The sequence below is a fragment of the Kryptolebias marmoratus genome, linkage group LG12 (assembly GCF_001649575.2).
Source record: "Kryptolebias marmoratus isolate JLee-2015 linkage group LG12, ASM164957v2, whole genome shotgun sequence".
Taxonomy (NCBI): Eukaryota; Metazoa; Chordata; class Actinopteri; order Cyprinodontiformes; family Rivulidae; genus Kryptolebias; species Kryptolebias marmoratus.
The window spans coordinates 4543997-4557413 of NC_051441.1; the positions used below are offsets into that span (position 1 = coordinate 4543997).

A 13417-nucleotide genomic window follows, 5' to 3' on the forward strand; every position below is an offset into this window, starting at 1 on the left:
TGTGTTTTCGTTAATGTTGTTGTGTTTTTGTTAATGTTGTTGTGTTTTTGTTAATGTTGTTGTGTTTTTGTTAATGTTGTTGTGTTTTTGTTAATGTTGTTGTGTTTTCGTTAATGTTGTAGTGTTTTTTTTAATGTTGTAGTGTTTTGCACCTCAGGGCCACCGTAAGAACGGCTATGTTACTTTCAGTTTTTACAACAGTTTTACAAAGTTCATAAACCCAGGTCCTTAGAGTCTCACTGAAGCACGAGGAGTCCAAATTAAATTTCCAAACCTCTTGATCTGTAATCAGATGCTTCTGACTATAAAAGGTACCTGAAGGGATGAAACAAAAGCAGGTTATACAACACCAGATGAAAAGATAACTTATCAAACACTAAAATATTACAACACTGGGTCTTATCACATCTGAACTCCAGTTTAATCATAGCTGTAAATCGTTTTGAATCTTTCATTTTTACGATAAAACTTTTCAATTTTCTGTTCTTAATGGCTCCAGGAAAATCCTCTCTCTAATAAAACGTGGCAGACATGTTCTGTGGTCGGAAACGGGGGGATCCTTGCAAACAGCAGCTGTGGGAAAACGATCAACTCGGCTGAGTTTGTTATCCGGTGAGCGTGTTGTCCAGTGGAGATGATCGTGCTTATCTTTGCGGAACTTCCATATAACAATATCTGTGAATTTGTTGCTTGTTCAGGTGCAACCTACCTCCTTTGTCAAACGGACACAGGAAAGATGTTGGTGTCAAGACAAATCTTGTGACGGCGAACCCAAGCATCCTCTTGGACAAGTGAGCAACAGAATAAATCCTTCTCACTCGGGATAATATTTTATTTAGTTTTGCTTCTTCACATCAGTTTATATTTACAGGTATGGGGCTCTGACGGGGCGTCGATGTACATTTGTAGAGAATATGTGCCAGTACGGCAACTCCTTGTTGCTCCTTCCTGCCTTCTCCTTTGGCTTGAACACCGCCGTTTCCCTCCGGGCTCTCTACACCATCGAGGACTTTGGAAGTCCTGTCCGACCTGTCTTCTTCAATCCAGAGTACCTTCAAAGTCTGGACCTTTTCTGGCGCTCTCAGGGCATGAAGGCAACGCGGCTCAGCACTGGCATCATGATGGTGAGCCTGGCGCTGGAACTCTGTGAAAACGTGAACCTGTACGGATTCTGGCCCTTCAGCATTCACCCGTACAATTTCAAAGATCTGACAAACCATTATTATGACGACAAAAAGGGTGACACAAAGTTCCACGCCATGCCAGATGAGTTTAAACTTTTGGTGAAGCTGCACACCCAGGGTGTTCTCAGGATGCACCTGGGGGACTGTGAACCAGATGAACATGTGTTTCATTAAGCAAAAAAGCAAATCACTTTGACGTTTTACAGGTTTTATTGGACTGTGTGAGACTGTAAGCATCTTGTAGACACCACTGCAGCGTGTCTACGGCTCTAGTTGTGACGATGAGCTCTCTGTACATCCAGCTGCAGCATTTCACTCCCTCCCGCCACTGATCCAAACTGAAATGAAATTTGTCTTTTCTTTAATTTCTTGAAAGGTACAGTACTGTGAAAACTTCCTGCTCTCCTGCAAACACACCAGGCATTACTACACAATGTCTGGCAACAAAACCAGGATTTTCCTAAATTCTTCCGAAGCCATAACCAGCCTTTCCTGCTTTTTTATTCTGACAAAACAAAACAGGTATTTTAAAATCTATTTTGTAAGAATAGGCCTATTTCCTGTGTGGAAGAACTATTTTCATCAAAGAATCGAAAATCAACGAATACTAGAAAACACAAACACACAAAGACATGCCTGAATCAGAGTCTGTACTGGTAACTCTAAAAGGTTTTATTGTTACATCCCAGATGACTGAACAGACATGTAAGGGATTAACACACTTATGCACACAGACACTCTGATCAATAAACTCCCTAAAAGGCTAAATTTGATTAAAAAAAAACAACAAAACAACCAAAAATGTCCTAAATCCCTTTCTGCATCTATGTGCAGGGCCACAGAGAGATCATTGTTTGTGCATCAACTCAAATTAAAACTGAGCTGGATATCTTTTTGTTATTTTTGCTTAAACCAGGGTTGGCCAATCCTGGTCCTCGAGGGCCACCATCCTGCAGGTTTTCCTTGTTTCCCTGCTCCAACACACCTGATTCAGTGGTTAAATCACCTCTTCATGTTCTGCAGAAGCCTGTTAATCACCCATTGATTCAAACCAGGTGTGTTGGAGCAGAGAAACAAGTAAAGCATGCAGAACCAGGATTGGACGCCCCTGGCTTAAACTGTCCATGGTTTTATAATTTAAAATGAACTAGTCTAAAGGCTCTGGCTCCCCTTAGTGGCCCCTATGCAAACTGCAACCATCAATGAAAATTTAGCAAAGTCAAACCCCCACCAGGACAGCTCTCTGTGCAGATCGCTGTCATGTTCTTGCCTGCACATGAGGGCCAGCCTCCTCTGCAAAGAGGGAGGAAATGCATCTGTATCGAAAATGAGCTAAAAAAATCTCTTCTTTCTTATTATTTGTTGCCAAGTTTGCTTTTCTTGTAGGACTGTCAGACTGAACTTATACCAATATAAAAATACTACACAGAAACACCTAAAACATGCAGGATAGTGGCCCTCCAGGACCAAGATTGGACACCACTATCTTAGTTGTTCTTTCTCCTTCTTTTGTGTTTAGCAGCAGATACACTTTTATATTTCCACCTAAACAGCTTCTCCTCGAGTCTATGCTCATATTTATTTACCTACACACACTACGGCCAGCCTAATGTATAGTAGGTCAGTCATGTGACTCAAGGTTTTCGGCTTGTTTAGCCGAGTGTTTGTTTACATTGAGTGTGGACCAGTATTTCAGAACTGCATTTTAATATATGTGGCTCTTTCAAACGACACCATTTCATTTTTATGTTTGATTTCATACTTTAAATGAGTAGCTTTAATATTCCTGTGAGAAAACAGCACATTTGCCAGGATTAGGATTAAAAAATTGTTAAAGGTTGAGGATTTCCCTTACAGAAAGGCAGAAACCCATACTCATTATCTTGTAAATGCTTTGTGATAAGGCTCAAAACGAACACTGACCTTTTAAGAAGCCAGGACTGCTTGTTCTAGTTTTTTTTTTCCATCCTGTAATGTCTTTGTAACACTTTGAAAGCATGGCTATCACAGGACAGAGACAAAAAGCAGATAAAAGTGGGTATAAAAGCCATTTCTGAGCAGTGAGAGTACTTTCTGTCCTGCTCATTTCCTTTCTTTCTCTGTCACTCACAGGAGAAAACAGACAAGCACATAACTGTTCCTCAGGGTAAATCTTCTGACCCGAATACCTAAATTCCTCATTTTCCCACTGAAACAGAGTCTAGGCTGTACAACCTAAAATAGTTTTGAAGATGCGAGGCCAAAAGCTGCCAGCCATGCAGAATTGAGCAGATGGGGTCTCTGAGTGCCCTCACGGCGCCTCTCCACATTGCCCTTTCCTCACTTTCTAAAGCACTCCCTCCTTTGACAGGAAGTTTGCCTCTTGTGGCCTCAGCTGAATCTATCTGCCGAGAATCACCAGCTGCCTGCAATTCATTTAGCCTGTTTGCTTTTCATCTAAACAGCAGTAAATACCTTAGTAGAGAAACTTGGCTTTGAAGGTCGATTGGCCTTCTAAGGACGAGACTCGACAGTGACCGAGAAACTCAGTAAATCACCTGTGAGCTTCTGAAATCTGTGCTCCAGCCAGGAACAGCTGACTAAAGTACTTGTGGTGTTTTATGTCCGTCCGATGCTGACTGGATAGAGTCCTTCTGCTCAAGCGCCTTTTTGCAACGGGAGCTACAGTACGTCACAATGTGGAGCCTAAATAAAACTTAATAAATTGACAACAGAGTGTGCAACTTCTTTACATTTGCTCCTTTTCTCCGGTTTACTGTTGTAAATCAAGATAAAAGTCTGTTTGGAAAGCTTGTTTGAATAGTTTGAGTAATTAAGGGCACCAATGCACAAGCACTGAAACACACTTAATACTATTCAGTTTAAATAATTTGTCCCGTTTCTTGTTGCACAGCTTTTTGAAATAAAACGTGCAAAGTTATACATCAAAATATGCAGCTTGATCAGCTATAATGTGCTACGAGTTCTGTTAATGGTACATCATACAATTTGCAAAAACTGCATGAAAAAAAACAATAATTTTTAATGAAACACTTGAGAAAACCCAGCCTTCTTTGGAGCTCCGTGGCTCAGATATATTTTACAGTAAAAACATCATTCAGAGTTTAAACTGAACACAGAAAGATGGACTTTTATATGACTGAACTGGCAATTTGCTATCTTTGATGGTTCTTACATAATTGTAGTTTAATAAAGATTTGTATACTGAACTGACAACTGATGATGTTGGTCTGACTTTAATTGTCTAAAACTCATCTTGCACACAGCTTTTTTTGGTACAGGTACAAAGTATACATGTAAGCATTTTTGTCTTCCTTCACCCGGTGTGTATTTCACTTCTATAGGACTTATGGTTTTCTCTCTGTGTCTGTCAGTATTCACCTCTCCTCCATCTGTCACTTGTTTACTTGTCACGCCCATCTCCACCTGCGCCTGGTTTCATAATCATCTAACCTGTGCCCACTTTTCCTAATTACCTCCTGTGTTTAAAACCTGGTCATTTCCTCCCCTTGCTGCTGGTCATTGTCACTTTGTCACTCCAATGTGCTGTTGGGTTGTGCCGCTTGTCTTGCTGCTCATGTTTCAGTTCTGGATTCTGTTATGTTTAGTTTTGCTGCCACGTCCGCCCTTTGTTTTGTTCTTTTACTTTTTGTAAATTAGCTTTCTTTTAGTTCTTGCAGTGAGTCTGCGCTCTGGGTTCTCCACCTTTTCCCCACACCGTGACACAAAGAGTGCACACCCAAGCCTCCAGTTATACTTTAGCTTGAAATATTCTCTTCAAAACTAAAATTGAAGCATCTTTTTAACTTATTGCTTCTACATGACTCGCTGTAGAAACATAAAGATTCTCATATATGACCATCAGAGTTGTCTGTTGCTCATGGTTCAAGAATTATGATGATCCAAGTTAGTTTTTGCTCAGCGACTGAGACTTTATTTTTAGTGAAGTTTGCAGTCTTCATCTTGGTTTTCTTTATACTTTTTATACTGATTACATATCAAAATGTAGGCATTTCATTTTGTTTAGATTAACAAAACTGATGTTGGAATTCTGGGCAGGTTTTCGTCACTCTTCAAAACTTCTTCAGAAAGTTTTCTAACTTTTGTTAACTGAAAGAGTCTGCACACAACGCAGCTGTTCAGATTTCACATCAATGTTGGAAAAAGGAGAAAACACCTTTTATTACAATTCAGTCCAAAGGGTTGTTACATACATTTAACACTGAGACTTCAACACACAAGGAAACAACAGATTTTTTTGTTCTTTAGTCTCTGTAGCTGACATTATATAAAAATATACTTTGTCATATTTCACATTTTTACAATTAGAAGGCAATTGAAATCACAAGAACCATAAATATTCACACAGATGGTCATTTTAAAAGACCTCACTTTTTTTTAATAAAAAAAACTTTATTGAAAACCTGAATGTTTTCATACAAAACACTGGCCTGAACCTAAAAATTGACTCCACTTTGGAGCTTCTTATTTCAAAATGCCATTCCAAAAAAGCAACGCACACACAGCGATACAAAAAAAGAGACTATTACAAAAGGGTAGACACAGTTCCAGGGCTGGAGAAGAATGGCCACGGTATTCCAAAGCTACAAACAACCAAGCTTCATAGCAGCCTAGTGTAAAATCTTGGCACTGACACTTGCATCACACAAACAGTGTTTGGTCTCACTATTTTATAGTAATGGCTTTGAACTCTTTCCATTACAATATTGCAGACTTGTGCATCTAACACTGAACATGTAGCACTGGGAAGACATAAGTGACACAAGTCTTGTCAATAGAAAAGGAACACTGTAGCTGGTTAAGGTGTTGCAGGTAGCATTAACTTCTTCTCTCCGTTGTTAATGAAAATACCACCAGGGGGCATTCAGCTACAAGGCAGGTGGAACAACAGTGAAGCTCTGAGTTGTTCTGTCCAACAACAATGAACAGCCAAGGAGAGGAACTGAGAAGTTGAGGAATAAGGTATAAAACTGGATTGCTTATGCACTTTGCTAGAAAGATTTAAAGTAAATGTAAGTTGCACCCGCAGTAAGTACTCAGTGGTTCCTGAGCAGCAACTGGTGTAGCACTTTCATCAAAAAAATAAATAAAAAAATGCACAGGAAAACCAAACAAAACACACAACTGAATGCAACGATGTAGCATAAAACACTGTGAAAAGACACTTTAAAGGACAAAGAGTCTCTGTAGTAAAAAGTCACTGCTTCGGGTGCTGCCATTGATTCAGGATTAATTTGTTTTTCATTTAATTTTCAAAACTGTAAAGTCATTGTTTCGACATAGTCAAAGCCCAATTTTATTTCAGGACAACTCATGGTGACTTTACGAAGCTTCCTGGAAAAGCAGGGAACCAGAAGAAAACAACAATTTGCTTTCAGAACAAGACATGTAAACGACAGACTGTAGTCTAACAAAGTTGGTGTGATGTTTCTTGATTGACAGTGATAGCCCAGACAAACTAAATTGTCTGCTGCAACTTCACATTATCATGTTTTTACACACCTATCTACACAAACAGATAAAATCTCCAGCTTGCAGGATTCTTTAAGGCACGGTGGTGCTGCAAAGTCCAAGAAAGACTCTTCATCCAATCTGTAATATATACAGGCTTTACAATACGAGTCACTATTTGTTTAAATCCATACTGAGGGCTTGCCCTCTCCTGATTTACTGCTGCTACTGTTGCTGCTGCTGCCTCCTCCACTGCTGCCTCCCTTCCCATGCTTGACTCTGTGTTTGCGCTCTTTCTGAGGATGAGGATGCGGCTGCGGTTGGGCTTGGATGATGTTGCTTTGAGGCTTGTCGTCCTGGCTGTCTTCAGGTTGTTCCTCGGCCTGGTGCTGCTGGCTGTAGGCCTGGATGGCTGCTTCCAGTTGGTCGTGAGCTTGCTGGATCACGTCTTTGTTGAGAGCCACACGGGCTTCACCTCCCGTGGGGAAATTGTCCTCATTGCTGCCAAACTGCTGCTGCTCCTCCTGGGCAATGTTGGCCCTGTTCTGCTTGCATGCCATCTTAGCATTGCTAAGGTCCGTGTAGGGAATCTGTTCTGGCTTTACCACAATGTTGTAGCCGGGTGGAGCTGACGGGGTGTTCCATGAGAATGGGTACCCAACGTAATCCGCAGCACCGTCTCCACCCACCCCACCTTCAGAGCCTGCCTCGGGCCCTGTCCCCCCCACAGAGCCCTCCCCACCACTGCTGGCACCCAGTAGGCCCAGTTGGAACTCGTCGTCCTGAGGTGGACTCCGGCGACGACGAATAATGTCACAGATGGAACCTATTCCCAAATGGAGCATCTCCCAGACGTTGAGAGTGAGGCAAAGGACAGTAACACCATACATGATGCGCAGGAAGATGGTTTTCTCTGTAGGCCGTGACACAAAGCAGTCGACACTGTGGGGGCAAGGTTTTCCAGAACACACAAACACTGGTTTCACACGGAAACCGTAAAGCAGATACTGGCCGGTAAGGAAGCCCGCCTCCAGCACTGTTCGAGTCACCAGCTGCAAAACATAGACCCGCATCAGTCCTTCATCTCGGATACGCCTACGGCCGTCATGACGGATTTTAGGTCTGGGTGTGGGCTGCAGTGGATTTCGAGGCCTTTTTGGTGGTTCGATCTCTGGTACCTCATAGATCATGGGATCATCCTCCTGATCCTCCTCAGTCTCCTCAATGCCTTTGTGTTGTCGGGCACCAAAGCAAATTTTCCTGGGTTTTCTGTGCGTGTAGCTCCCTCCTCCTGTTCTGACAGCGACAGATCCAGCTCCTCCTTTAGCTTCATCCAACCGTGCGATCTTATTGACAGCGTAGCCCATGTAAATGAGAGAAGGCATTGCCACCAGGATGATCTGGAAGACCCAGAAACGGACGTGAGACAAAGGAGCGAAGGCATCGTAGCAGACGTTCTCGCAGCCCGGCTGGCCTGAGTTGCAGACAAACTTGCTCTGTTCATCGTAGTAGATGGACTCTCCCCCAACGGCAGTGAGAACAATGCGGAAGACGATGAGCACGGTGAGCCACAGCTTCCCCACGAAGGTGGAGTGGTTGTGGATCTCCTCCAGCAGCCGTGTGAGGAAGCTCCAGCTCATGGTGTCACTGGACAGTGGGGCAGACAGTGTCCCTCTATCACTTGCTCACAGACTCTGAAAAAGAGGAAGAAAAAGATTTGCACAGTGAGCTTTTGGTAAAAGCTTCTAACATTGAAAACATTTTGCATCTTGGACGATTTGTCCAAGTTTCTCTGGTAAGACTTTAATCCCAGTGGAAACAGTATAAGTCCTGCAAGTTCAAAGAGGGGGACGACATAATGATCGTAAATGAATGTTCCTCTCTGAGTTCAGGGAATCGCTGCAGTTTGCTCTGTTGCTCTGTTGCTCCTTGCAGCTCAAGCTCACACACACTGAAATCAGCTCTCTCTCACACAGAGAGGTAACTGTCAAGTCTGGACTTTTTAGGGAATTAGAACACCAAACAGGCTGCAAAGAGGATATCAGCATTAAAAAAAATACCATCAAGCAGCACTGAGAAGGATGGGAAATAATCCAAGTAGGGAATTTGCTGTCATCAAATACACACAGATGCACACAAGCACTCCCATACACACATTTAGTCTAACAGCCTATCTCTTTCAGAAGAAATAAATCCTCTTAGTGAGCCCTCTTCTGTGTGAGGTGCAGTTTTCAGGACTGAGTCAACTTTACTTAAACTCCTCCAGTTTGGAGGTACCTTACATTGCTTTTGCTGGATGTGGAAGCAGTTTTGGGAGATGAACATGTTGCCTATGTAGGTTAGCTCTGGGCTGCGGGCAGTACATGCACACACCAGCAAACTCAGCAGGTGGCTGGCCACAAACCATTGGAGCGGGATTTCAGACAGCAGACCCACACTAGCTCAGGCAGTGGAGCTGAACCCAAACCCTGCTGTTCCTCAGGGCAGCTTTGGGGAAGAATGTGACACCACCACAGAGGTTTCCTCCTCGTGAAGGCACAATAACACGTGACTTATTGTCAGTTTCACTTGGAGGAAAATCCAACTAGCTTAGGTTGGGGTTTAAAGGCCTACCAGGGACAATCAGGTTGCAAAATTCAAGTTGCAGAAAGAGAGAAAAATCTCTCTGAAGGAGCTTCTAATTCCCTGCTTTGTGTCTCCCGTTGGAGCAGAGATATTTTGACGAGGCCTAGCGATAAAGCATGTGTGGACTAATGATCTTTCTGCCCGTATAAGGACTTGCCTCAGACACAGCAGGCATGTGTCAGGAATCCTTTGTAAGCGTGCACACTCAAACATGTGAGTGCAAAACAATCTAAACGGAGAGCGGTTTGGCAGCCAAAGAAACAAGTGACGTTTTTTTTTGTGAGAGCTTTAACTTTGAGCTTCTGCAATTAGGTAAACAGTACAAAACTAAAGCTGAGCTCTGGCAAACTTTCTTACATTACATAATATTTTTATCAACCCTCTGACTTCAGGGCTCCTCGTGTGCAGCCTCTTTTATTTAATACAAACTAGATTTACTTCCTCACTAACAGCCAGCATCAAATGTGAAACAGTGGTTTTATTGTTTAGCATCACAATTATTATAATTATTATTATTTTACTTTTTTCAGCATAGTAATTTCTACACAAATTCACCCTCTTTTTTTACTTTTTGTGGCGGAATAACAGCGTGTTATTCTCTTTTTTTATGTTGTTTGTTGACAGTGACAGATTTTTGTCCTAATAAGGGCCGTTCATGAACTGGGCTGCAGAACTGGTGTGATTTATTCAGCCAGGCTGAAGAATCCTTTTGAGAATAATTTTTAAGGCAGACCAATAAAACCAACACTCTAGGTGATAAAGTGCCAAATTTCAACAAACTGCGAATCATTTTGAAGCCTTCGAGATGGAGAATTTGAAAAAGATAATCCTCTATTGCCAGCATGGGCCACAATTACAAATGTTTATTAGGTCAGGGCATTTATTTTTACGGCTTGTTGAAGTCAAACTTAGTTTTATAAAAAATCAAAAGCCATAAATTTGTTTGTTTATTAATTTATCTAATGATGAACTGCTTATCTGATTAGAAAAAAAATTAAAATATTTATAAATGTTATCATTTGTGTTTTAAATCAACAAATTCCCCTTTTTTATCTCACATTTCTCATCATTTGGAAGGAAAAGCTTCCTGTTACTTTTAAGGGCAATAAGTGGCATAAATCTAAAAGGCAAATTGCAGAACAGGGACCAAATACTAAATTTATTTCTTATTTTGGGGAATTTACAGGGATATTGTTTTTACAATCCTCATCTAAGCGTTTAACACACAGTTTCTTCCCTCTTTGGCGAGCTCTTTGACCAATTTGTTTTGTTCCAAAGTCCCCCCTGACCAGGAGGGATGTTCATTCTCTGTCTCACAACTGACTTCTTCTAATACCTCAGCCACGTCTAGCCAAGCATTTTGCCTTCTCATCCGATTTATGTCTGCGGGAGCTAGTGGGGCAGTTAGGGGTAAGAAGCTGACTCTGCGCATTAAGCTACCAGGGTGAGTCAGCCTTCTGAAATGCCCCCCCCACACACACACACAGGCAGACATTTGGTCTGTTGCTTTAATATTAAAAGAAAAAGAAAGAAAGATCTGCAAATTAGTAGAATGGACGCTGCAGAAAGAAACATCAAAAAGCACATTAAGAAACTCCTCCAGGTTAAACGCTTTGATTTTTTCTCAAATATGGAATAATCAGCTTGAAACGAGAACATCATGATCAACCACACAAAAATAAAACATACTAATCCAATAAGGAGTTCTACGAGAACTGTTCAAGGTTAAAGGTCGACGTGATTAGCTTCTAAAGGGGGGAAATCTTCTTATTACATATTTAATACTGACATTGCTCCAGTTACATACAGCATCACTACGGGGATCCCCTCAGTTTCTGGCGTTCATCCCTCAGGACCCGTAGAGATTTTCAGCCAGATGTAGTTTACAGACAGACTCCCAGATGGGCCGACACATTTACACACTCACACGTGCAAAAGCCCTGAAAAGCATGAGGAGTAAAGTCACCGTGTCCCTGCATGCTTGAGCTGCATGACTACGGGGTTTAGTTCAGGTAGTCCTTATTCACTGTAGTGACTCATCACGAGGACACGAGGCTCCAGCTGTAGGGCCTCGAGCGCGCTGAAGCGCACCCCTGAGAAGGAGGGGTGTGGGCAGAGCCTGTCCATGGGGCGGCCGCAGGTTCGTGAGAAGGGATTTGCATAACTGGAACATGTTGTTACTGAGAACATCCAGTGTCAAAGTTCAGTGTCTGTCTCCTAATATTTAAATGCATCAGTCGTAGATTTAAAGATTAAAATTTCCTAATGCAGACTTATTATTATTATTATTATTATTATTATCGTGTCTCTTTTTAGTGCTGATTTGCAACAGTTGCTTCGTTTCTGCAAGCAACCAACAACTAAAAATAATAGTTTGATATCTTTCCTTTTTTTTATTTAGCAGACCAGGTATTAAAGATAATTGGGTCGTATCATCAGACGTGATGTATGTGAAGCATCAGTGTTTGTATATATAAACTAACAGGTTAGCAAACAGGTTTTATATGATATTTAATTAGCTCTTTTTAAAGCAGATTGCGCCTGTTTTATGCAGTTCATTTATGGTGGACCTACAGTAAAATAAAAATGAAAAAACATTAAGTTTTGATTCATATCAGCTCCTTTTGCTCTCTCAAACACAAATCTGAGCATCAGTAGACATTTAGGATAAACATTTATTATCTGCTTCATCATTATGCTAATTATCAATTAGATCTCCTTTAATGTTTTTAAAATGACCGCAAGATCTAAAGGCGTATCCAGTAAAAGACTGTTGCTGGTTTTTTCTTTAATTTAATTTTTTGAGCCAAGAGTGATTTGGCTCCTTCTCCTGCTGATCTGCGCTTGGACTGCTGCCTTTGAAACACTTCTCATTTACACTTTTCACTTTTATTTGATTGTGATTTCCTGCTGTGGATTGCAGCTTTTAATGACTGGCTTCATCTGACTTTGCCTTCATGTCACATAAAGAATTTATGTTAATTTCAGGTTCTCATATCATTTCCTTTGAATTTAAGTTGAAAGTTTGCTTTTTTAAATACTTTGTGTCTGTTTTACTTGGCTGCTATGGACATGTAGTCCACCTCTATGAGCTGCTTCCACAATTTTCAGGCCAAACCAAACAACTTCAACCAATCTTTAATCTGAATCTATCTTTGGCCAAAACCTTTAAAACGTGCCGTTAGTTGTGTTTTTATTACGAACAAAGCCACCTCAACACTTTAAAGGGAGGAAGAGTTTGACAGCGGACTATAATTTCTGTGCCAAGCTCACAAAAAGAGTAGATATAATGAATCATTGTGTAAAGTAATTATTATTCGACCTGAGCGAATTTGAGTCAAGACACTTTTTTTTTTCATGTAAATCTGCACTTCAAAGTGGACTTAAAAGAGCTGAGCAGGTCGTTTATCTTCTGTCAGCAAGAATGAGTTTGCCACATGAATGAAAAGATTCATTTACTCAAAGCAGAAATTTTGTAACTGGCAGCAAAGATTTAGGCAAAACAACCAACAACATGAAGGCAAAATTTAAGAAAAAAGAAAACTTGTGTAATTATTTATTGGCATAAAAATAGCTTGGGGTATTTGACAAGTTTGTAAAGAGACAAAAATACAACTTAGGGGTTAATGATTAATTAGGATGAGATTGGAGTTGATGCAGAGTAAAGTTCTTTGTGTTGAGTTTCCCAATCTGTCGAAAGCCAAAATGTTTCACCTCAGCAGCAGAATTAAGTGTTTTAAAGGAGCAACATGAATTGCTATTCACCAGAAACACCTTGCCTTTAAAAAATCTCTAAGAGCAACGTGAAGAATAACTGAGGAGGCTTCATCCGAGCCGACGGTCAGAGTCACGGCGCTCCATCCCTCTGTTCTGCTCGGGTTTCCTCAGGTTCCACCCTGTCCTCTGCAGACTGCACACCCCAAACTAACCCAACTAACCAAACCCTAACTAACCAAACTAACCCGGTCACACAGGAGCTGACCAGACACCTGGACCGTCATAACTCGAGTAAAGCTAACAAAAACATTTTTTTAAATCATAAAAGGTCGCAGATGACTGTTTTTATTAACAGCACAATGGAGGACTGATTACTGTCAAATACTTGGATTAAGAAGAACGGTGTGTGTGTGTGTGTG

The 13417-nt window shown here is 41.2% G+C and overlaps 2 protein-coding genes across 2 annotated transcripts in view; one reads left to right on the forward strand and one right to left on the reverse strand.

Annotated features, from left to right (window-relative positions):
* Nucleotides 1-4196, forward strand: part of LOC112451005 (alpha-2,8-sialyltransferase 8E) — a gene marked incomplete at its 5' end in the record, with an annotated part of 13836 nt that extends 9640 nt beyond the window's left edge. Inside the window, 3 exons of the mRNA XM_025008887.2 lie at nt 500-612; nt 699-791; nt 872-4196. Coding sequence (XP_024864655.2) covers nt 500-612; nt 699-791; nt 872-1358 — 693 coding nt within the window. The remainder of the gene's footprint in view (nt 1-499; nt 613-698; nt 792-871) is intronic.
* A 1156-nt stretch (nt 4197-5352) lies between these two features.
* gjc1 (gap junction protein gamma 1) overlaps nt 5353-13417 on the reverse strand; it is a 40034-nt gene continuing 31969 nt past the window's right edge. The window contains exon 2 of the mRNA XM_017429434.3: nt 5353-8350. Coding sequence (XP_017284923.1) covers nt 6839-8296 — 1458 coding nt within the window. The 5' untranslated portion in view covers nt 8297-8350 and the 3' untranslated portion in view covers nt 5353-6838. The remainder of the gene's footprint in view (nt 8351-13417) is intronic.